Source organism: Oncorhynchus kisutch, linkage group LG2 (genome assembly GCF_002021735.2).
Source record: "Oncorhynchus kisutch isolate 150728-3 linkage group LG2, Okis_V2, whole genome shotgun sequence".
Classification (NCBI taxonomy): Eukaryota; Metazoa; Chordata; class Actinopteri; order Salmoniformes; family Salmonidae; genus Oncorhynchus; species Oncorhynchus kisutch.
In genome coordinates, this window is record NC_034175.2 from 4,965,621 (window position 1) to 4,991,361 (window position 25,741).

Consider the following 25,741-nt stretch of genomic DNA (forward strand, 5'->3'; position numbering starts at 1 on the left):
TTACTCTGGACCCTGATCTCTCTTTTGACGAACATATCAAGACTGTTTCAAGGACAGCTTTTTTCCATCTACGTAACATTGCAAAAATCTGAAACGTTCTGTCCAAAAATTATGCAGAAAAACTAATCCATGCTTTTGTTACTTCTAGGTTAGACTACTGCAATGCTCTACTTTCCGGCTACCCGGATAAAGCACTAAATAAACTTTAGTTAGTGCTAAATACGGCTGCTAGAATCTTGACTAGAACCAAAACATTTGATTATATTACCCCAGTGCTAGCCTCCCTACACTGGCTTCCTGTCAAGGCAAGGGCTGATTTCAAGGTTTTACTGCACACCTACAAAGCATTACATGGGCTTGCTCCTACCTATCTCTCTGATTTGGTCCTGCCGTACATACCTACACGTACGCTACGGTCACAAGACGCAGGCCTCCTAACTGTCCCTAGAATTTCCAAGCAAACAGCTGGAGGCAGGGCTTTCTCCTATAGAGCTCCATTTTTATGGAATGGTCTGCCTACCCATGTGAGAGACGCAAACTCGGTCTCAACCTTTAAGTCTTTACTGAAGACTCATCTCTTCAGTGGGTCATATGATTGAGTGTAGTCTGGCCCAGGAGTGTGAAGGTGAACGGAAAGGCTCTGGAGCAACGAACTGCCCTTGCTGTCTCTGCCTGGCCGGTTCCCCTCTTTCCACTGGGATTCTATGCCTCTAACCCTATTACAGGGGCTGAGTCACTGGCTTACTGGTGCTCTTTCATGCCGTCCCTAGGAGGGGTGCGTCACTTGAGTGGGTTGAGTCACTGATGGGAACTCCCCCCCCCTTGGGTTGTGCCGTAGCGGAGATCTTTGTGGGCTATACTCGGCCTTGTCTCAGGATGGTAAGTTGGTGGTTGAAGATATCCCTCTAGTGGTGTGGGGGCTGTGCTTTGGCAAAGTGGGTGGGGTTATATCCTTCCTGATTGGCCCTGTCCGGGGGTATCATCGGATGGGGCCACAGTGTCTCCTGACCCCTCCTGTGTCAGCCTAGGGTCAGTTTGTTATATCTGGAGTACTTCTCCTGTCTTATCCGGTGTCCTGTGTGAATTTAAGTATGCCTCTCTAGTTTTCTCTTTCTTTCTCTCTCTCTCTCGGAGGACCTGAGCCCTAGGACCATGCCTCAGGACTACCTGGCATGATGACTCCTCGCTGTCCCCAGTCCACCTGGCTGTGCTGCTGCTCCAGTTTCAACTGTTCTGCCTGTGATTATTATTATTATTATTTATGAACATTTGAACATCTTGGCCATGTTCTGTTATAATCTCCACCCGGTACAGCCAGAAGAGGACTGGCCACCCCTCATAGCCTGGTTCCTCTAGGTTTCTTCCTAGGTTTTGGCCTTTCTAGGGAGTTTTTCCTAGCCACCGTACTTCTACACCTGCATTGCTTGCTGTTTGGGGTTTTAGGCTGGGTTTCTGTACAGCACTTTGAGATATCAACCGATGTACGAAGGGCTATATATATACATTTGATTTGATGGGCGAGCGCACACACACGCACCTACACACACACACACATGCACAGGCCTTTGTGAATCAGTGTTGTGACCCTGGTGTGTAGACATGAATGGGGCGTTTGCATTACAGAGCGGTGTGTATCGATATGTTCAGTAAAGCTGGTACATCAGTGGGGTTTAGGCCAAAGAGGTAGAGATGAAGGGGAGGATGTCAGTCTTTTTCTCTTCCGTTTTTAATCTCTCTTCAAATCTCTCAACACGGCAGTAAAACAGAACAGTAACAGTAAGATTCAGCACTACATGGTCAGGATCTATAAGCATCTACCAGGGGAACATTTCTATATAATGAACACGGCCTCTCCACAGAAGATGTACTCTCCTGAGGAAAAGGAATGCAGGAACAGAGGGAGGCGCTCCTGAGGAAAGGAGTGCAGGAACAGAGGGAGGCCCTCCTGAGGAAAGGAGTGCAGGAACAGAGGGAGGCCCTCCTGAGGAAAGGAGTGCAGGAACAGAGGGAGGCAGCGAAAGGGGTAGTAAAGCAAAAGGGGAGAGAGAGCGGAAGAGAGAGCGAGAGAGGAAGAGAGAATGTTCTTATAGTATAGCCTACAGTCTTCAGGTCCCACTGCAGCATGTGTCAACACTTCTGGCTGTGTCTGCTTCTTTCTTTCTCCCCCCTCTCCTTTATCTCTCCTTCCCCTACTGTATTGTCCCATTGTCTCAACTAGTCATCTGTTGTAGTTCACATTCCCTCATGACAGGCTCAAACACCCTCTCAACAGTCTAATTTATCAAACCTCCTGTCCCACAGTGTACTGAGTAAGCCCTACGCAGGGCACTGAGTAAGCCCTACGCAGTGTACTGAGTAAGCCCTACGCAGGGCACTGAGTAAGCCCTACGCAGGGCACTGAGTAAGCCCTACGCAGTGTACTGAGTAAGCCCTACGCAGGGCACTGAGTAAGCCCTACGCAGTGTACTGAGTAAGCCCTACGCAGGGTACTGAGTAAGCCCTACGCAGGGTACTGAGTAAGCCCTACGCAGGGTACTGAGTAAGCCCTACGCAGGGTACTGAGTAAGCCCTACGCAGGGTACTGAGTAAGCCCTACGCAGGGCACTGAGTAAGCCCTACGCAGGGCACTGAGTAAGCCCTACGCAGGGCACTGAGTAAGCCCTACGCAGGGTACTGAGTAAGCCCCACGCAGGGTACTGAGTAAGCCCTACGCAGGGCACTGAGTAAGCCCTACGCAGGGTACTGAGTAAGCCCTACGCAGGGTACTGAGTAAGCCCTATGCAGGGTACTGAGTAAGCCCTACGCAGGGTACTGAGTAAGCCCTACGCAGGGTACTGAGTAAGCCCTACGCAAGGTACTGAGTAAGCCCTACGCAGGGTACTGAGTAAGCCCTACGCAGGGTACTGAGTAAGCCCTACGCAAGGTACTGAGTAAGCCCTACGCAGGGTACTGAGTAAGCCCTACGCAAGGTACTGAGTAAGCCCTACGCAGGGTACTGAGTAAGCCCTACGCAGGGTACTGAGTAAGCCCTACGCAGTGCACTGAGTAAGCCCTACATCACATTCCCTGTCAACTAGTTGTGAACTATTACTCTCTCACTAGCAGGGTAACAAGGTTAACATGGTCTAGAATAATAAGCTCTGTTGCTCTATTGTTTCACTTATCTCCTGCAGTCACTTAATCATGACTAATGATCTTAACAAGATATACAGGAGAAAAAGTATTTTATTCATTCATACAAGAGGTACATAGCTGGCAATGGACTGCCATTACAATAGACTAAACAGCCAAATATACAGTATATGTATAATGTGTCAATATAAAACTAGTTATAAATTATATTCATCCTCTATGTCAGATTATTCCACAGCCTGTACAGAGGTCATGTTGCAGCCATTACCATAGATCAGAAGTTAATCATGTTTAAAACAGCCATCCTATTGACTCATCAGTGAAGGTTAGCCCTGTTTCAGCCATTTGCTGCAGTGCCTCGATACACCGGGGGGGGGGGGGGGGGGGGGGGGGGTTGGCTCTGTGGATCCACGGCACTCCCCTACCATTATATCCACTCTAGTAGCCCTTTCCTGCAGTCAAATTACCCAGAGGCCACATGGGTGGAATGTTATTCATCATTTCATTGTTTTTTTACCTGATGAAAATTCGGTGTTTCTATGTCAAACAGTTTTGTAATATTTCAGTCTACTTTGATGTATATAAAGTGTAATATTGGGATGCAAACTCAGTTACAGCTGGAGAAAGGGATAGGACAGGGGGTTGGGTTATATAGTTACAGCTGGAGAAAGGGGTAGGACAGGGGGTTGGGTTATATAGTTACAGCTGGAGAAAGGGATAGGACAGGGGGTTGGGTTATATAGTTACAGCTGGAGAAAGGGATAGGACAGGGGGTTGGGTTATATAGTTACAGCTGGAGAAAGGGGTAGGACAGGGGGTTGGGTTATATAGTTACAGCTGGAGAAAGGGATAGGACAGGGGGTTGGGTTATATAGTTACAGCTGGAGAAAGGGATAGGACAGGGGGTTGGGTTATATAGTTACAGCTGGAGAAAGGGGTAGGACAGGGGGTTGGGTTATATAGTTACAGCTGGAGAAAGGGGTAGGACAGGGGGTTGGGTTATATAGTTACAGCTGGAGAAAGGGATAGGACAGGGGGTTGGGTTATATAGTTACAGCTGGAGAAAGGGGTAGGACAGGGGGTTGGGTTATATAGTTACAGCTGGAGAAAGGGATAGGACAGGGGGTTGGGTTATATAGTTACAGCTGGAGAAAGGGATAGGACAGGGGGTTGGGTTATATAGTTACAGCTGGAGAAAGGGATAGGACAGGGGGTTGGGTTATATAGTTACAGCTGGAGAAAGGGATAGGACAGGGGGTTGGGTTATATAGTTACAGCTGGAGAAAGGGGTAGGACAGGGGGTTGGGTTATATAGTTACAGCTGGAGAAAGGGATAGGACAGGGGGTTGGGTTATATAGTTACAGCTGGAGAAAGGGGTAGGACAGGGGGTTGGGTTATATAGTTACAGCTGGAGAAAGGGATAGGACAGGGGGTTGGGTTATATAGTTACAGCTGGAGAAAGGGATAGGACAGGGGGTTGGGTTATATAGTTACAGCTGGAGAAAGGGATAGGACAGGGGGTTGGGTTATATAGTTACAGCTGGAGAAAGGGGTAGGACAGGGGGTTGGGTTATATAGTTACAGCTGGAGAAAGGGGTAGGACAGGGGGTTGGGTTATATAGTTACAGCTGGAGAAAGGGGTAGGACAGGGGGTTGGGTTATATAGTTACAGCTGGAGAAAGGGGTAGGACAGGGGGTTGGGTTATATAGTTACAGCTGGAGAAAGGGATAGGACAGGGGGTTGGGTTATATAGTTACAGCTGGAGAAAGGGGTAGGACAGGGGGTTGGGTTATATAGTTACAGCTGGAGAAAGGGGTAGGACAGGGGGTTGGGTTATATAGTTACAGCTGGAGAAAGGGATAGGACAGGGGGTTGGGTTATATAGTTACAGCTGGAGAAAGGGATAGGACAGGGGGTTGGGTTATATAGTTACAGCTGGAGAAAGGGGTAGGACAGGGGGTTGGGTTATATAGTTACAGCTGGAGAAAGGGGTAGGACAGGGGGTTGGGTTATATAGTTACAGCTGGAGAAAGGGGTAGGACAGGGGGTTGGGTTATATAGTTACAGCTGGAGAAAGGGGTAGGACCTGAGTGGTCTAAGTGCTGCTTCTGTGGACAGTGTAGCTTTACTGGTTAACTGTGTCTGTGGTGGAGTGTGTCTGCTGCAGTGTAGTTACTGTCACGGAGGGGTTTAAACAGGCAGGAATTGATGCATCAGTATGAACGTGTGTGTTACTCGGGGGTGGAGTTAAGGCGGACAGTGCTATGAGGCAGTGTGGAGGTGGAGGGGTCTGACATGGCCATAGTCTTCACTCCCATCTTCTTCAGAGAGCGTTCATCTGTGACCGACATAGAGCGCGAGTATGCCGGACGAGGGGCTGCTGCAGATGAGAAAGAGAAGCAGGGGGAATGAAGGGAATGAAGGGAACGAAGAGGGAAGGGAGGAGTTGAGGGGTTAAATTATTCAAATACACATCTCTTCACAGTTCACACACCCATAATAAAATTTCTAATACACCTTTTGTTTTCGAAAAGAGATGAATGTCATGAAATGATTTTGTGTCAAATCTGCTAGGTGCCTGCAGTAGCATGTTCTGGCCTGTAGGTGTTCAGGACAGCACAGCGAGTTGCAGCAGAGAGAGTGAGCAAATCCATTTCAGCCTCCTGTCTCGCATACCACGGGCCATACTGTGGCTGCTGCCTCTGATATCATTCAGCTGCAACAGCCGGCCAAACTTCTCATGACTCACCAGCAGGGGGCAGAGTGACCCCCCCCCCACACACACACCACCACCCACTAGGGCTGACATATGCAGTGAGTGCTGCAATAGCTAACCAAAATCCTTGTTCCAGCCAAATGATATGCCAGGCCCACGGACATTAGTTTCTTCTCTGCAATGAGTCTGGATCTGAGTACCTACCCGACGGTTTCTAGAGTGCAAACATATTCTAACAGTTCTGATTGGTCCCAGAAACCAATGGGTTGGGCCAGAGCACAGGTGGGTAAATCAGCATTTAGAAAAATCGTCATTGGCTTTGATACTCTGATTGGTTAGAGACTATCCAATCACTGATTACTTGTAATGAGGGCTGTTTTGTGAAACATGCTTCATTTAGACATCACCACAAACTAATTTCAATGATTGCAGTCTCCGACTGAAGTGTGTAGCTAACATAGAGCAGCGGAGGAATTCAGTTTGAGTCTCCAGACAATGTCTCTACCTGTTGGGCTCACTCTCCTCTGATCAATGATCTTTCTGTCTTTCTCTCCACGCTCTTCCCTTCTTCCCCTCTCTCACTTTTCACCCATCCTTGCACTTTCTCCCTCCCCTTCACACCCACTTTCTCCCTCCCCTTCTCACCCACTTTCTCCATGTTCCCCTATGCTCTCTCCTCTTCTCCCCCTCTTCCATCCACCCATTCTTCCTTCTATCACCCTCTCCTCTTCCTCTTCTCCCCCTCTTCCATCCACCCATTCTTCCTTCTATCACTCTCTCCTCTTCCTCTTCTCCCCCTCTTCCATCCACCCATTCTTCCTTCTATCACTCTCTCCTCTTCCTCTTCTCCCCCTCTTCCATCCACCCATTCTTCCTTCTATCACTCTCTCTTCCTCTTCTCCCCCTCTTCCATCCACCCATTCTTCCTTCTATCACTCTCTCCTCTTATTCTTCTCCCCCTCTTCCATCCACCCATTCTTCCTTCTATCACTCTCTCTTCCTCTTCTCCCCCTCTTCCATCCACCCATTCTTCCTTCTATCACTCTCTCCTCTTCCTCTTCTCCCCCTCTTCCATCCACCCATTCTTCCTTCTATCACTCTCTCCTTTTTCTCAACTTTACCTTCTCCCCCCCTCTTTTTCTCCTCCCTCTACTCTATTAAAATACAATATAGAATAGTACAGTAGTAGACTAGTAGTTACTACAGCTGGGTGATATGGACACAAACCCCATAGCGATAAATTGCCTGTACAGATACGATAATGATAAATAGAACGATACGTTTCTAACATTAATGTGAACTGCACAGTTTTTATTATTATCCTTTAAAATACTAGTTGTGGTTGAAGACATCAATTATCCAATTAACAATCACCCAACAATCATCATTTTTCTAGAGTACTTATCATAATGAATGATATCAGCAAAATGCCTTGGATAAGTCATTTTCCGTTTATGGTCCCAGCTCTAATAATTACCTGTGTTGTTGTTCTGGGTTGATTTGAGTTTGCTGTTGGTCTGTTCCTGTATCTGTCGCTCATACTCTCTCACATCCTCCAAACTCATCCCTGTAGGGAAAAGCACAGACGGATGAGATTATAATACATCATTATATCTATGTAACGTGTGTATCATAATGCATTATAACATGTAACATGTACATCATAATGCATTATAACATGTAACATGTACATCATAATGCATTATAACATGTAACATGTACATCATAATGCATTATAAGCATGTACGAACAAAAACATACAGCAACAGTCAACAGCACATTGAAATGCATGAATTACAACGTAGTATAATGCATTATAAACATGTCCTATTATTATAATAATGTTCTATATGTTATAAAGCATTATAACCATGCCCTATTATAATCATGTCCTATACTTTATGATGCATTATAATATGAAGCATTATAACCATACCCTATTATAATCGTGTCCTATACTTTATGATGCATTATAACATGAAGCATTACAACCATGTCCTATTATAATCATGTGCTATATGTTATAAGGCATTATAACCATGTCCTCTACTGACCATGCCATTCGTCTGTCCAGGCCACAGCCTGTCTGTGCCCCACCAGTAGGATGTCCTGGATGTTCTGTCAGATCATACACATCAGAGAAAATACATTTCTTACGTCAAAGAAACACATCCAAAGGCTTTCAGCAGGTGCTGCTGGAGATCAGTGTATATGTTGAGCCAAAAGAAAAGATTCCCCACACGCAATCTATGCTGTCAAATGTGTTTCCTTAAACAACATTTTGACCCTTAGGTCTTTATCAGGTTCTCACCTGATGCATGATGGTAAATGTAGTTAAATGTAGTTTCCTCTCACCCTGTGTATGAAGTCCTCAGTCTTGCCCTGGAAGCCATAGACTTCGAAACTGCACTGCACCCTCTTATAGGAGCACATGATGGGGGTGCTGTCCTTACGCCACCCTTCCACCAGGGGGCCTCGGCCCGTCTTCTCAGACACCCAGCGACTCAGGTCCTACAGAGACAAAGTACACATTACCTGCTGACAGCTAAATCCCTGGCCAGTGTGTAGAGGGGGAGGTGTGTGGGTGTGGGAGTGTGTGTGTGCAGGCCTGTGTGAGCAGGCTGTTGCTCAATACCTCACATATAATCTATGAATGATTCAACATGATAGGCATCTGGGGCCCAAGATGCATAGCTTGTACAAGTGTCTCTGTATTTATGTTTGTGTTTTGTTTATCTAGAGTGCGTCTTCCTCTGTCTCTGCGTGAGATAGTGAGTGTGTGTGTGTTTTCAGCTATGTGTCTTGCTGATTGATCTTTGTTTCTGAAGTTACTGGAACTGCGGAAGTCAGGAGGAGGAAATGTGTGTGTACACGCTAGTACCTCTGTCTCCTTGTAGTGTTTGTCAGGGATGGGGTCAATGAGGATATCCAGGTGGCTCACGCTCTCTGCAGGGGTGGGCCTGTCTCCAAATACCTGCAACCGAGCAGAGGGGGAGGTCACTCAGAAATAGACTGACACACACACTGGAGCCAGGGCCATTAGATGAGGAAATAGACTGACACACACACACTGGAGCCAGGGCCTAGTAGATGAGGAAATAGACTGACACACACACACACTGGAGTCAGGGCCTAGTAGATGAGGAAATAGACTGACACACACTGGAGCCAGGGCCTAGTAGATGAGGAAATAGACTGACACACACACACTGGAGTCAGGGCCTAGTAGATGAGGAAATAGACTGACACACACACTGGAGCCAGGGCCTAGTAGATGAGGAAATAGACTGACACACACACTGGAAACCGGGGCCTAGTAGATGAGGAAATAGACTGACACACACACACACTGGAGCCAGGGCCTAGTAGATGAGGAAATAGACTGACACACACACTGGAGCCAGGGCCCAGTAGATGTAATAGTGAGGTCACACAACGTATCACCCATCATAATACTCCACCCTCAGGCTTTGAGCAAATCATTACACTACAGCAAAACACCACACACAGACAGACAGACAGAGAGAGAGGGAGAGAGAAGGGGTAAGGGAGATCGAGAGAGGGAGCACACTAAATCACAGAGAAAGAGAGAGAGAAGCAGAGAGGGAGCAGGCGAGGATGGACGAGCGGGGGTGAAAGAGGAGAGAGAGAATGAGACACTTATCAAAGAAAGAGAGATAAGTCACAGTTCTTTCTGTCCTGTCCCCTTGTCCTGACAGAAAGCGAAAGAGAGAGTAATGTCTCTTTTGAAGATGTTCATTCCTCTGCTGGTATTTAACAAAGAGCAGAGCAGGGAGACAAACCCACAGCCAGATAATCAGCTGTGTTTCAGATCCTATTATGCCATGTCTCTTGTGTTTAAGAACCTGTTCTCTCATGTAAGGTATGTCTTGTCTGTCTGACTGTTGACACTTGTCATAGTTCCCATTTTTCCATGTCAAAAGCATTGTTTTACCTCATCCTTTAAACCTGCTGATGTTCCTCTGTTTTGGTTGTGCTTTTTAGATGTCCTCTATTGTGTGTTGTAATAGAGGTGTGTGTATCGGTGTGGTATGTGTGCATTAATGTGTGTGTGTGTGTGCGCGCGTGCATTTCTGCTAAATTGAACACATGTAACCTGTAGCTGGGAGAAGGTTGAAACAAGCTTCGCCACATTTCTGTAGGGACAAACCAGCTCAGAATTGTGTTTGTGTGTCAGAATTCTGTGACAAGGCCAGAAAAGGTGGTGAAACAAGCCTGTAATACAAGCATGTACCCTTCGTTCTCCCTCTCACACAAACACAGTGGATGGCTAATACATCTGACGCTATTGCATTCTGGCCTTTGCTTGTTTTCCTTATAATGGCCACATAAATTTGATGAGCATTCTCCTTACACTGCAGACAAGATTGCAATTTCTCTCCCTCCCTCCCTCTCCCTCCCTTCCTTCAGTCTCTCACCCCCCCTCTTCTCTCTCTCCCTCTCCCACCCTTCTTTCAGTCTCTCACCCCCCCTTCTCTCGCTCCCTCTCCCACCCTTCTTTCAGTCTCTCACCCCCCCTTCTCTCTCTCCCTCTCCCACCCTTCTTTCAGTCTCTCACCCCCCCCTTCTCTCTCCCTCACCCACCCTTCTTTCACTCTCACCCCCCTTCTCGCTCTCCCTCTCCCACCCTTCTTTCAGTCTCTCACCCCCCCTTCTCTCTCTCCTTCTCCCAGCCTTCTTTCAGTCTCTCACTCCCCCCTTCTCTCTCTCCCACCCTTCTTTCACTCTCTCACCCCCTCCTCTCTCTCCTTCTCCCACCCTTCTTTCAGTCTCTCACCCCCTTCTCTCTCTCTCCTTCTCCCACCCTTCTTTCAGTCTCTCACCCCCCCTTCTCTCTCACCCTCCCCCACCCTTCTTTCAGTCTCTCACCCCCCCTTCTCTCTCTCCCTCTCCCACCCTTCTTTCAGTCTCTCACCCCCCCTTCTCTCTCTCCCACCCTCTCCCACCCTTCTTTCAGTCTCTCACCCATCTTCTCTCTCTCCTTCTCCCACCCTCCTTTCAGTCTCTCACCCCCCCTTCTCTCGCTCCCTCTCCCACCCTTCTTTCAGTCTCTCACCCCCCCTTCTCTCTCTCCCTCTCCCACCCTTCTTTCAGTCTCTCACCCCCCCTTCTCTCTCTCCCTCTCCCACCCTTCTTTCAGTCTCTCACCCCCCCCTTCTCTCTCACCCTCTCCCACCCTTATTTCAGTCTCTCACCCCCCCTTCTCTCTCTCCCTCTCCCACCCTTCTCCCACCCTTCTTTCAGTCTCTCACCCCTCTTCTCTCTCTCTCTCTCCCTCTCCCACCCTTCTTTCAGTCTCTCACCCCCTCTTCTCTCTCTCCCTCTCCCACCCTTCATTCAGTCTCTCACCCCCCCCCCTCACCCCCCCCCCCTCTTCTCTCTCCTTCAGTCATACTCACATTATTGTTGTCACCATTGTTGTTCTCAAACCTGGTCTCAATACGGATGCTGAACTTGGGAAGGAAGGAGACCTACAGTAGATGACGGATGGATGTGAATGGAGCGGAGGGAGAGAAGGAGGGAGAGAAGGAGAAGGAGGGAGAGACGGAGGGAGAGGGAGAAAAGGAGGGATGGGGGGGAGAAAAGGAGGGAGGGGGAGAGAAGGGGAGAAAAGGAAGGAGGGCAGAGAGAAGGAAGGAGGGCAGAGAGAGGAGTAGACAGATGAGGTTATGTACACAGACATTTCGAGAGCGATGAGCTCTACTGCATGCCTCATGCAAATGATGTGTGAATACATACCGAGTACTCTGAAGCACCACCGCAGAAGTTCCATACAGATAGAGAGGAACATCATTAGTGACACACCACACACACATATTTCTAAATATGTGGAACGAAAGATGTTTAAAGTAAATTGGGTCTAGATAAGCAGATTGTGTTTAAATCTAAGTGCAGACAAGGAAACAGTCACTTCCTACATTCTATGTTGACCCTATAGGAAGAACAGGTTGGTAGCAGGTGAAACGGCTGTGTATGTGGTGGATATAATAGTGTTGTCAGACCTGTGATGGTGTAAGGGTAGAAGTTCCAGGCCTTCTCTGTCACATAGAAGACCCTGGGGACAAACACACTCACCCAGGATGGCAGTTTACTGTCAGAGAGAGAGACAGACAGAGGGGAGGAATGTGCTGTTATCGTCGCTGAGGTAGATGTATGTGTGCGGTATGATCTAGGGCTAGGCCATAAGGGTGGGTGTGGGATAGTAGGTGTGTGTGTGTGTGTGTGTGTGTGTGTGTGCTGGTATCATTTCTTAGTTGAGCAGTGCTAGGAATGTGCGAGGTACAGTGTGTGAGGGTGTGTGTGTGTGTGTGTGTGTGTGTGTGTGTGTGTGTGTGTGTGTGTGTGTGTGTGTGTGTGTGTATGTGAGGTATAGCTGCACCATCGAGAGCATCCTGGTTGCATCACCGCCTGGTATGGCAACTTCTTCGCATCTAACAGTAAGGCGCTACAGAGGGTAGTACGTACAGCCCAGTACATCACTGGATCCAAGCTTCCTGCCATCCAGGACCTATATAATAGGCGGTGTCAGAGGAAGGCCCTAAAAATTGTCAGAGATTCCAGTCACTCAAGTCATAGATGGTTTCTCTGCTACCGCACGGCAAGCTATCTGGGACCAAAAGGCTCCTTATCAGCTTCGACCCCCAAGCCATAAGACTGCTGAAAAATGTATAAAATGGCCACCAGACTATTTACATTGACCCCCCCTCCATTTGTTTTGTACACTGCTGCTACTGGCTGTTTATTATCTATGCATAGTCACTTCACCCCAACCTACATGTACAAGTCACCTCTAACCTGTACCCCTGCACACTGACTCGGTACCGATACCCCCTTTATATAGCCTCGTTATTGTTATTTTATTGTGTTACTTTTTATCATTTTTAAACTTTTGTTTATTATTAAATCTTTTCTTAACTCTTTGTTGGGGCAGCATTTCACTGGAAGGTCTACACTTGTATTCGGCGCTTGTGACAAAGTTTGATTTGAGGTACAGTGTTAATGTGGGTGTGTTACCTGTTGAGGTAGATGCGTTTCTCAGTGAGCTGTCCCAGGCCATGTTGGGGATGTGTGTCTGGTTGGTTCCTCACCACCTCTACTCCCTCCCCTCCTCCGCTCTGCTCATTACTGTGTTTACTGATCATGTACAGCTGCCCAATCTTATACTGGGGGGGGGGGGGGGAAGACAATTCACACAGTCCTGTCTTAATACCACATCCTTCTTGCAATTGATGTAGATCGTACACATTACATATTTACATACATAGCAGTCAGTTCTTTCATTAAACCGGACGCAGACTGCTCACGGTGAGCTTTTCTTGGGAACATATCTAAGGTCAGCTCCCCCTCCTCCAAAGCCCTAACCTTATCCATTAGGAAAACAATGAACAACTAACCTTAGATCATTGAAAAGGCTGCCTTCTTCCTGTGTGTGTCCTGACCATCAGCTTGACGTGGAAACGTCAGTCCCCTTTATACTGAATGGATTAAAGCTCAAATAAATACATTTCTGACGTTTTTGTTGAGAGCTGCATCAAATGTTCTGCCTCAAATGTGTAATTGTGGAAGCTTTTCCTTGGTATGCCCTTTATTTGGGCTCCCGAGTGGCACAGTGGTCGAGGGCACTGCATCTCAGTGCAAGAGGCGACACTGCAGTCCCTGGTTCGAATCCAGGCTGCATTACTGTACATCCGGCCATGATTGGGAGTCCCATAGGGCGGCGCACAATTGGCCCAGCGTCGTCCAGGGTTTTGCCGGGGTATGACTTCATTGTAAATAAGAATTTGTTCTTATAACTGACTTGCCTAGTTAAATAAAGGTTAAATGTACATTTTAAAATGTATTTAAAATATTTTTGTAATTGTTGTAAAGCACCCCTGCTTTCCATTGTTTGTTGAAGCATGGGACCCCACCTGAACTCTGACCTTAGACCAGTAGTATCTAGCTGTTACTTGCCCAAGTCCTTAAGGCAGTGATAAGACTTGGGTTGGGAAACCCAGAACCAGTCATTGACAGTGTTTACCTAGTCCTGTTCTATAGAGAGATGTTAAGATCATGGAGTACCGAATGTCTATCAATGTCTCTGTTCTGGCCATTCTCTATGTGAATGTCTATCAATGTCTCTGTTCTGGCCATTCTCTATGTGAATGTCTATCAATGTCTCTGTTCTGGCCATTCTCTATGTGAATGTCTATCAATGTCTCTGTTCTGGCCATTCTCTATGTTAATGGATATCTATGTCTCTGGTCTGGCCATTCTCTATGTGAATGTCTATCAATGTCTCTGTTCTGGCCATTCTCTATGTTAATGGATATCTATCTCTCTGGTCTGGCCACTCTCTATGTGAATGGATATCTATGTCTCTGGTCTGGCCATTCTCTATGTGAATGGATATCTATGTCTCTGGTCTGGCCATTCTCTATGTGAATGGATATCTATGTCTCTGGTCTGGCCATTCTCTATGTGAATGGATATCTATGTCTCTGGTCTGGCCACTCTATGTGAATGGATATCTATGTCTCTGGTCTGGCCACTCTATGTGAATGTGTATCTATGTCTCTGGTCTGGTCACTCTATGTGAATGGATATATATGTCTCTGGTCTGGCCACTCTATGTGAATGGATATCTATGACTCTGGTCTGGCCACTCTATGTGAATGGATATCTATGTCTCTGGTCTGGCCACTCTATGTGAATGTGTATCTATGTCTCTGGTCTGGCCACTCTATGTGAATGGATATCTATGTCTCTGGTCTGGCCACTCTATGTGTATGTGTATCTATGTCTCTGGTCTGGCCACTCTATGTGAATGGATATATATGTCTCTGGTCTGGCCACTCTATGTGTATGTGTATCTATGTCTCTGGTCTGGCCACTCTATGTGAATGGATATATATGTCTCTGGTCTGGCCACTCTATGTGTATGTGTATCTATGTCTCTGGTCTGGCCACTCTATGTGAATGTCTATCAATGTCTCTGTTCTGGCCATTCTCTATGTGAATGTCTATCAATGACTCTGTTCTGGCCATTCTCTATGTGAATGTCTATCAATGTCTCTGTTCTGGCCATTCTCTATGTTAATGGATATCTATGTCTCTGGTCTGGCCACTCTCTATGTGAATGGATATCTATGTCTCTGGTCTGGCCATTCTCTATGTGAATGGATATCTATGTCTCTGGTCTGGCCATTCTCTATGTGAATGGATATCTATGTCTCTGGTCTGGCCACTCTCTATGTGAATGGATATCTATGTCTCTGGTCTGGCCATTCTCTATGTGAATGGATATCTATGTCTCTGGTCTGGCCATTCTCTATGTGAATGGATATCTATGTCTCTGGTCTGGCCACTCTATGTGAATGGATATCTATGTCTCTGGTCTGGCCACTCTATGTGAATGGATATCTATGTCTCTGGTCTGGCCACTCTATGTGTATGTGTATCTATGTCTCTGGTCTGGCCACTCTATGTGAATGGATATCTATGTCTCTGGTCTGGCCACTCTATGTGTATGTGTATCTATGTCTCTGGTCTGGCCACTCTATGTGAATGGATATCTATGTCTCTGGTCTGGCCACTCTATGTGAATGGATATCTATGTCTCTGGTCTGGCCACTCTATGTGAATGGATATCTATGTCTCTGGTCTGGCCACTCTATGTGTATCTATGTCTCTGGTCTGGCCACTCTATGTGAATGTGTCACCCACCCTTTGACTAACAACACAAACCCACACAGCGTTATGTTTCTCTTTGACTTCAGACCCCTGTGACAGTTTTGTGGTTAATGTGTTGTACTGATGATGACTGAAACATCCAGTGCAGTGAGACAGAAACTATATTATGTGAATGTGCTCCACCCATTGACTAAAAACAAAACATCGTAATTTGTCCCCCAGCTTTTGACTAAATACGAAACTAACACATACCGGTATTCATTTGTCCCCCACCTTTTGACTAAAAATGAAACACACATACCTGTGTCTTAATTCACCAACCTACTAGTACAACCAGCTACACTCCCCTCAGAATTAGAAGTGTGTGTGTGTGTGTGTGCAAACATTGCATAAACAGTGCTATGGTTTGAATGTGGAACTATAAGCTGATCCCACTAAAGCTGCATAGGAATCTTAATGCGCTTCCCCATCAGACCGTGAGAGTCAGAGTTCCACACGTGGAATGGATCTCACCTTAGGATTTGTTTCTGTGTGATTTTACAGAGACTATTTTCAGATAGATACACACAAGACACTGATCCAGGTTTTTTTCGGCAAAGAAAAGTCTTGGGCGGGCCTCCGAAGTGTTTTTTCGGCAAAGAAAAGTCTTGGGCGGGCCTCCGAAGTGTTTTTTCGGCAAAGAAAAGTCTTGGGCGGGCCTCCGAAGTGTTTTTTCGGCAAAGAAAAGTCTTGGGCGGGCCTCCGAAGTGTGTTTTCTCCAAAGAAAAGTCTTGGGCGGGCCTCCGAAGTGTTTTTTCGGCAAAGAAAAGTCTTGGGCGGGCCTCCGAAGTGTTTTTTTCGGCAAAGAAAAGTCTTGGGCGGGCCTCCGAAGTGTGTTTTCTGCAAAGAAAAGTCTTGGGCGGGCCTCCGAAGTGTTTTTTCGGGCTGCATATGTCCAAACAGTAAAAAAAGATATAATGATAAGGATGGAAAGACGTTGTCAGTGTAAAGCCTCAACGACTCAGACCAGATATAAAGTATGCAGAAAAGATAACGGACCTGTATATTTATACAATCATCTTTCAGGACCAAAAGTCACCAAAATAAAAGATAGAAAGTCCAGGACAATCTAAAATTCCAAAAATTATACATTCAGTTTTTTTTTGTCATGGCATGGGGCCTCCATTGACTTTGTTATAATTTCAGAGTCATTCACATAGCATAAGCCATGGCAACATGTTTAGAATGGCAGCAATTGATCTTTAAACTGCACATTTCTCTCTCAGCCTCATGGCAGAATTGCAGGAAATTTACTTTAAAACGGCGGTCAACAGGAAGGCCTCAAACATTTTCAGTCGGCCACCGCACCATTGGCCAGGCCCACCACCTAAGCCCCATATTGATCCATAAAAACCATGTGATCCTTCTAGCTAAAGCTTCTAGAAACACTAAAACATTAGTAATCTTAAAGTTCACTAACGTTTGTCACATGTTTCCAGACCACAGGAGTGGTCTAACACTGACCAAAGTTGGATTTAGAGTGAAGTATCAATGGAAGTTTCCGGCACGGCATGTTGTAATAATAACCAACTACATAACACTGTTCCAGACAGATAGCTCAGACTTAAACACTATGACAGGGAGAAATGCTTTGTTCTGGTGGTTGGTGGGAATGAGGACCTTCCCTTTGACCTAAACCCTTTTCCACCCACCACTTCTTACTCCCTGGCAGAATCTGTCCTTTGTTTTTAACCTCCAGGCCAAATGCCTTCGTTGACGTTTGTAAGCCTCAACCAGTCCAACCAGTTTGTGGTAAAAAAAATCATAATAAATAAAGCGAAAGAGAGTGAGAGTGAGAGTGAGAGTGAGAGTGAGAGAGAGAGAGAGAGAGAGAGAGAGAAACAGCTGAGGTTAGGTACATGCAGAACCATACAGAGTGCCAGCCACATGAACAACACTACTCTACACTACAGGATGCCTGTGCTTAGTGTTATTACAGATGTAGGATCTTAATTTGAGCCAGTTTGCTACAGCAGGAAAATAATCCCACAACAGGAAATCTAAATTATTATATGGATTATAATGAATGGACATGTTTGTCGGGGGTGATACATTTATCGTAAATTAAACCCTTAAATCCACGACAAGCTGTCCTGCAACAGGGCGATCATATGAATATTCTACATCTGTATGCTAGCAACTTTAACATTTTAAATTAAAAGCTATCACCTTATTTTTACAACAGTGGTCTGCAGTATACATACACACAGAGACCCCCCCAGCCACAAACACACAGACCCCCAACACACATACATGTTCACAGACAAACACACTTACCTCTTCCACAGTTAGTGGCATGCATATTCTATACTCCTTCATCAACATGGTTCAATCGTGTAGTGAACGTCTGTCTGTCTTTGCGTGTCCTAACTCTCCTGTTGCATAGTAAGCGTGCTTAAGGAACTATAGTGCACAGCACCTACTGCAGTGACCTTTCTCTTTCTCTCACCCTTTATTTTGCTGATGTCAGTGCTTCATTGAAGTCCAGTCCACTCTGTCAATGTGAATCTATTAGTTTTTCTCTACACCTTCTCTTTTTCCCCTCTCTCTCTCCTCCTTTTTGTTAATCTCCCGATTAATATCCTCACTCCCTCTGTCAACATTCAACTGTTGTCCTTCCCTTTCTCTCTATCCCTTGTTCCCCCCTCTGCCTATCTCCCGCCCTCTCTCTATACCTGGTTTTCCCCTCTGCCTCTCTCTTTCTCCATTGCCCTTATTGTTTACTCTTTCTTTGTTCTCCTCCAGTGAGCAACAGATAATTAACTTGTGAACTAAGACTGAAACCTTCTCAACTCCATAATCCACACTATCGTACCTGTCCTGCTATTCTCTCTCTCTCCTCTGTCTCTCTTACTTTCGTTCTCTGGACTGCTCTCACGTGTAACCTCGCTCTCTGCTCGGCACTCCTCCCTCTCCCCGTCGCCTCCCTCCCCTGCTTTCAGTTCCTCACAAATTCCTTCACTCCCGCCTTCTCTCCCTCCCCATCTTCTCACGCCCACCTTACTTTACCTACGTACCTGTTTCTGCTCTCTCTCACACACACACACAGCCAACGTTCTGACAGCTCTCAGCTGATATGAATGGCTAGCACTGAGCAGTAGTCAAGTGGTGGGTTGGATTAAATATTAGCAGAGAGCCATGAGTGCTTCTATTAAGCACAGCCCCAGCTTTATATTGTATTACCATGACCTTGAACTGAGTTGAATTGAATCCATGTTTAGTCAATGAGTACAGAGATGTGAGCAGACATCATTGTATCTATTGCCTGTGTTTGTCCTTGAGTACTGGGTTTGTTTCCCTGGAAGAGAAGTGAACAACATTGGTGGTGGTCATGATGAATGCCAAGCTTGAGTTGTATTGTTGCCCTACTATCAAACGTGTCAAAGGAGGAACAGATGCTTGTTTTTATATGGGTCATAACACAGGGGTGAAGCTATACTGCACATGTGTCAAACTCATTCTACGGTGGGCCAAGTGTTTGCGGGATTTCACTCCTCCCTTGTACTTGATGACTTAAGGCACTGATTAGTAAGGAACTTACCCACACGGGGTTGTCTAGGTCTCAATTGATAAAACCAAAACCCAAAAACACTCAGCCCTCCATGGAACGAGTTTGACTCCCCTGTTATACTGGGTCTGAGCTATAGAATCCCATAAGCCTCTCAAATTCAACTCTGGACCTCGAAGCCAGTGCCATTGCTTTTTCATTTTTTAATTGTTCCCCTCCAATCAGGGACTGATTTAGACCTGGGACACCAGGTGTGTCTAATTAATCATCAGGTAGAAACCAGCAGGCTCCGGACTTCGTTGGGTAAGAGATGAATATCCCTTCTCTAAGGTCTCTATAGAGCAGGGCTCTCCAGCCCTGTTCCTGGACAGCTACCGTCCTGTAGATATTCACACCAACCCTAATCTAGAGCACCTGATTCTAATAATTAGCTGGTTGATAAGCTGAATCAGGTTAGTTACAACAGGTTGAATCAAAAACCTACAAGAGGGTAGCTCTCCAGGAACAGGGTTGTAGGGTTTTTGATCCTGTTTGAAGTCCCACATTGACCCCTAACCCGTATCCATGAGTACTCCATAGATCTGAAATGATTGGATAAGCAGTGTGGTAATAGCTTCACCATGTCCTCTCACTGGATTGGGTTTTCTCCATCTTGCTTATACCAGATCAAAGTTGATTTATCTCTCCCTTCCTTACAGATCTATACATATGAGCTCCTCCAGAGAAGGCCAGAGCAGTGGCAACTTAAAATAGAGATCATTTAGAAAATGATGGCTGACTGACTGAGGGAAAGGTTTACCGGTTGATTAAGTTACTGAATTCATTATTAATTGGTCAGCAAGGATTTTTGTCTCCAAACTTTGTGTTCCAATGATTTGAGACTGGTGGATGACTCGTGCGTTAATTCAATTATTGATCAATGATTGATTGATTCAGCCAATGTCACAATTACTGTTTCTGCATCCCAGTTCTTTCCAAACCATCATCTCATCTCCTTTCCCTCATCTTTCACTGATAGAGGGATTCACCAGGTCGGTGAAAAGACAGGTTTCAGCCATCAAACCCTCTCAGATCAGAGAAGTTAAATGATAAAATGCTCTTTATGACTGTTTTGGCATAGCATTTAATCATTATTATTTGTGTGTATCTTGTGTTTGTGATGCAAGGTTATTATAGTAAACTGAAACTAAAATAAAAACTAATCATGAAAAAACTTTTGTAAATGGAAACTAAAACTAAATAAAAATAGTTATACTCAGTTTTTTTAAATCAAAATGTTTGGCAAAAAATCTAAAGGGGTTTTCAAGCTTTTTTTTCTCCTAGTGGGGTTTAAGTTCCTGGATCTGGTGGGACACATTGAGATTGGGCGGTTAGACTCAAAGTCAAGGAGTGAAGTTGGGCAGGTTGGAACTGTGCTAGCCAAAAGTTGAACACTAATGAGGTTTTTCAACAGCAAGGCTCAGATCAACACGGTTTTTCATTCTCTCTGTCTCTAACCCCCCCATATCACACACTCATCATGTGTGCACATCGTACAATCCAGGGCCAATCCCAAAATGCACCCCTAAACCTTACTAGTTATGCAGGTTGACATGGGAGTGTTCATCTTGTCCTGTCAAATGTTTAGATGTTCGTCTGTCTGTCCCTGCTCTGCGTGTGAGTAGCCATAGCAACTGTTCCGTTTGGCTGCTGCTCAGAGCTCACGAGACAGTTGCCTGTACACAGCTGATAACCACATTACGAGATGTGGAAATGAAGGCAGCCCTTGCACTTACTTACCCAGAATTGGATGAACTCATGGATATGGACATGTGTAACAGTGTACGTCTCCGACCTCATCTGAGGTAAAGTAGGGAGTGGCTACAACTGGAGGGAGGCGCGAGAGTGAGCCAACAGAAGGGGGAGGGGGGAAATTAACATAAATATATATTATTAAGAAAACTATATTAGGCCTACACAGTTGACTCCCATTCATGCTAGAATTCTGCAAGACCCCCGGGAGTCCTGTTCTCATGTCAACCTCTAGCGGAGATCTGAGAGGATGTGAATGGTATAAGCAAAATGGTGAAATTTCCACATAGCCTATCAGGGGGCAAGGTGAATCTATTACCATATTGCTTACACCTGTCAAATTCTCTCCGATCTCTACTAGTGCACAGGGTGTTGGGAGAATAGCAGCAAAGTTAGTTCCTGTTTCAGTTATGTCAAGAATAATGATTGGTTGACAATAGAGGCTCCCACAATGCAGGCCATGGTTGCTGGAGGAAGTTGGTGAAGAGCACCTGCAGAAACGTTCCATTAACTGCAGTAAAAACTTCACAACCTTTGATCACATGATTTTTGAAAATGTTTATCCTCATAATGCAACACACTTTTAAAGGTGAACAACAATGCAAGCAAGATGACATTGCCAACAGCAGCACAGCAAATATTGGGCATGTTCGAGCAGATACATTTAGTCTAGTCAAGATCAACGATGGTCACCGTCTTTCAAAGTGTGTTGCATTATCGGGCAAAAAAAAATCTAACTTGCGCCTACATGTCGACTACGACTACATGAACTTTACAAAACCATGTGATCAAATGTCATGGAGTTTTTTATGAAGTCATCTTCAAGTCACTGCAGTTGTTTCTCACCAACTGCACCATGCAGCCAACTCCTGGCTAGTGGGAGACACTATTTGTCAACCCATCATTAGGGTGTTTTTGGTGGACCCACGTGAACGTGACCAAAGACATGACTGACACCAGAACCAACTTTGCAGCGATTCTAAAGCTACAGGCAGAACAGAATGAAAGTGATATTTGAGACCTCTCTCTCACCAATTCATTGTGCAAACATTATGTTTTCAGTTTGTGTTTGATATGGGATTTAGAAAAGTTTATTTTTACATTTATAATGAAAAACTTTGATAAACAATAGCAGCTACAGTGCCTTCGGAAAGTTTTCAGACCCCTTGACTTTTTACACATTTGTTGTTACAGCCTTATTCTAAAGTTTTTTTCCCCTCATCAATGTACAAACAATCCCCATAATTACGAAGCAAAAAGATTTTGGGACATTTTTGCTGTTAAAAAACTGAAATGTTACATAAGTATTCAGACCCTTTAATCTGTTCTTTGTTGAAGCACCTTTGGCAGCGATGATAGCATCGAGTCTTCTTGGGTATGATGCTACAAGCTTGGCACACCTGTATTTGGGGACTTTCTTCCATTCTTCTATGCAGCTCCTCTCAAGCTCTATCAGGTCTCTCCAGAGATGTTCGATCGGGTTCAAGTCTGGGCTCTGGCTGAGCCACTCAAGGACATTCAGAGACTTGTCACTCCTGCGTTGTCTTGGCTGTGCTCTTAGGGTCGTTCTCCTGTTGGAAGGTGAACCTTTGCCCCCAGTCAGAGGTCCTGAGCACGATGGAGCAGGTTTTGATCAAGGATCTCTCTGTACTTTAGTCCGTTCATCTTTGCGTCGATTCTGACCAGTCTCCCAGTCCCTGCCACTGAAAAACATCTCCAAAGCATGATGCTGCCACCACCATGCTTCACCGTAGGAATGATGCAAAGTTTCCTCCAGACTTGACGCTTGGCATTCAGACCAAAGAGTTCAATCTTGGTTTCATCAGACCAGATAATCTTGTTTCTCACGGTCTGAGAGTCTATAAGTGCCTTTTTTGGAAACTCCAAGTGGGCTGTCATGTGCCTTTTACTGAGGAGTGGCTTCCGTCTGGCCACTCTACCAAAAAGGCCTGATTGGTGGAGTGCTGCAGAGATGGTTGTCCTTCTGGAAGGTTCTCCCATCTCCACAGAGGAACTCTAAAGCTCTGTCAGAGTGACCATCAGGTTCTTGGTCATCTCCCTGACCAAGGCCCTTCTACTCCAATTGCTCAGTTTGGCTGGGCAGCCAGCTCTAGGAAGGGTCTTGGTGGCTCCAAACTTCTTACATTTAAATATGATTGAGGCCACAGTGTTCTTGGGGACCTTCAATGCTGAAATGTTTTGGCTCCCTTTCCCAGATCTGTGCCTCGACACAATCCTGTCTCGGAGCTCTACGGACAATTCCTTTGACCTAATGGCTTGCTTTTTGCACTGTCAACTGTGGGACCTTATATAGACAGTCGTGTGCCTTTCCAAATCATGTCCAATCAATTGAATTTACCACAGGTGGACTCCAATCAAGTTGTAGAAACATCTCAAGGATGATCAATGGAAACAGGATGCACCTGAGCTCAATTTCGAGTCTCATAGCAAAGGGTCTGAAAAGTTATGTAAAGAAGGTTTTTAAATGTTAATACATTGGTGGGGATTAAACCTTTTTTCGCTTTGTCATTATGGGATTTTGTGTGTAGATTGCTGAGGATTTGTTTTATTTAATCCATTTTAGAATAAAGATGTAACGTAACAAAATGTCGAAAAAGTCTAGGGGTCTGAATACTTTCCAAAGTCACTGTGTTGACACTGCCATGTTGATCTGAGCCTTGCTGTTGAAAAACCAAACCACTAGTGTCCAACTGTCGGCTATCGCCGATACACTTCTCCGGCTGCACTCCTTGACTTTTGTCTACAGTCGGCTTCGTTAGCCTTACTATTCAAACACACCCAATGAGATGGGAGTGGTGCAAGACTGCTCTCACACAGTCACACAGAGTATCTGCGCATGTGCACAGGTTGGCTTCATGCTGCTACATCTTCGTAGCTACAGGACCAAAACAGCGGCGAAGTTTAGCCTTGCTCTTCAACGCACCTGGCTGTTGTGGAAAATGACCCACTACTACTGTTTGCATTGTGCACTTGCTACCATGATTACGGATAGTCCTGAATGAATCGTGAATAATGATGAGTGAGAATGCACAATACAGATGCACAAATATCATTCCCCCAAGACATGCTAACCTCTCACCATTACAATAACATGGGAGGTTAGCATTTTATATCATACCCCCAAGACATGCTAACCTCTCAACATTACAATAACATGGGAGGTTAGCATTTTATATCATACCCCCAAGACATGCTAACCTCTCACCATTACAATAACATGGGAGGTTAGCATTTTATATCATACCCCCAAGACATGCTAACCTCTCAACATTACAATAACATGGGAGGTTAGCATTTTATATCATACCCCCAAGACATGCTAACCTCTCAACATTACAATAACATGGGAGGTTAGCATTTTATATCATACCCCCAAGACATGCTAACCTCACAACATTACAATAACATGGGAGGTTAGCATTTTTGGTAGGGCTATGATGTTTATGCCTCTGTAACTTTCTCCCTCATTATTCAAGACTAATTCAGAACTATCCATAATCATGGTAGCCTCCACATTAATGTATAATTGTTTAGAAACATATTCTATTCCTATTTACAATAAAAGTGACTCCAAAATTGACACAATACATTATTTAGCATTCATTTCTATTGGGCACAAAATGATCAGAAACACAACCAAAACAAACAGCAAATGCATCCAACAAGTTTGTACAGTTACAAGCTTGATGTAATCATTGCATGCTAGGAATATGGGACCAAATACTAAATGTTTGACAACTTTAATACACATAAATGAATTTGTCCCAATACTTTTGGTCCCCTAAAATGGGAGGACTATGTACAAAACGGTTCACCCGATATGGATGAAAAAACCCTCTAATTAAATCTGACAGTCTGCACTTTAGCCTCATAGTCTTTGTTTCATTTCAAATCCAAATTGCCGGCATACAGAGACAAAACAAGTGGAAGAGGTGTAGAGAGGAGTGAGCCGGATATTAAAATGAGAAGGCAGTTTTAGATAATTAAACAGTGGGCAGGATGCCAGCAGCATCATACCACCTCTTAAATGTCATGTGCCGGGGTCACAGGTCAGGAAAGTGTCCACTCAGAGAGGTAAATGATGGACCCATCCTAGCCCACTCTCTAGTTTTTACCATGTTTTGAAGCTATACCGTGTTTGTTTACAATTACATTGTTCACAAACAGTGGAGTAAAACAAGCTTATATTTTGGGTCCTGATGTGGTTACAGTTAAACTAAGCTCATGAGGCATTTCCAAGTAATATTCTTTCAGAATCAATAGCTATATATCATTCATTTACAAGTCCCAAAATGGATATAGCAATTGTACATTTTTCCTTTAAGGTTTGGCTTGGGTTGGCATTTGTGTTAACAGGTTAAGTTTAGGGTGAATGTTACAGTAAGATTATGATTTGCATTTGAAAAGTGCATTTGTGTTTTGAAAGCACAGCACCCCCTTCGTCCTCTCTACCATGGCCAGATAGATAGTCTTGACCCTCCTCCTCCTCTTCCCTTCCCCATCTCCCCCCACCACCCCACTGGACTCCTCTGATCTAACGTTCAGTCCAATCATCAGAAAACCTGAAGGATTTGGGTCACACCTCCGCCTAGCTCGGAGAAAACACAGAAAGTAATCGTCAGGGATTTTAGACTTAAACTTTCTCCTCCACCAAGGATGTATTTCTCACACAGTCTCACAGCAGCACAACAGCTGTCAGAAGTCATTGCAATACATAAAGAGCTACATGGTTATTTAGCCTGCAACAAGGTGTATGTATGTCTCTGTGTGTCTGTCTATGAATAAAGCGGGGAGAGAGGCTCCTGTGGGTTGTGATGGGAGGGAGGTTTAGGCTGTGTA

At 45.2% G+C, this 25,741-nt stretch overlaps 1 protein-coding gene across 3 annotated transcripts; it reads right to left on the reverse strand.

Moving 5' to 3' along the window:
- Positions 1-3,207: 3,207 nt before the first annotated feature.
- On the reverse strand, positions 3,208-18,497 carry LOC109881828 (cytoplasmic phosphatidylinositol transfer protein 1-like). 3 transcript variants are annotated; one of them, XM_031785570.1, is made up of 10 exons: positions 17,860-18,497; positions 12,886-13,034; positions 11,874-11,962; positions 11,611-11,618; positions 11,271-11,342; positions 8,732-8,824; positions 8,206-8,361; positions 7,905-7,968; positions 7,328-7,417; positions 3,208-5,511 (listed from the first exon to the last, which is right to left on the reverse strand). In XM_031785570.1, exons 1-10 carry the CDS (start codon positions 17,905-17,907, stop codon positions 5,366-5,368), a joined length of 915 nt encoding a protein of 304 aa, XP_031641430.1. In that variant the 5' UTR covers positions 17,908-18,497; the 3' UTR covers positions 3,208-5,365. The 3 variants fall into 3 exon arrangements, with proteins under 3 accessions (XP_031641430.1, XP_031641432.1, XP_031641424.1); XM_031785572.1 differs by having other exon boundaries at positions 3,208-5,514; positions 18,032-18,492; XM_031785564.1 differs by having other exon boundaries at positions 3,208-5,514; positions 17,860-18,492.
- Between the last annotated feature and the right edge of the window lie 7,244 nt (positions 18,498-25,741).

Excerpts from the sequence above, each read along its gene's own strand:
- LOC109881828 (XM_031785564.1), bottom strand. The coding sequence starts at position 17,907 with ATGTTGATGAAGGAGTATAGAATATGCATGCCACTAACTGTGGAAGAG. Across the intron at positions 13,035-17,859 it reads TGCCACTAACTGTGGAAGAG|TATAAGATTGGGCAGCTGTA; the intron begins GTAAGTGTGTTT and ends CCCCCCCCCCAG. Across the intron at positions 7,418-7,904 it reads CTGGACAGACGAATGGCATG|GGATGAGTTTGGAGGATGTG; the intron begins GTCAGTAGAGGA and ends TTTTCCCTACAG.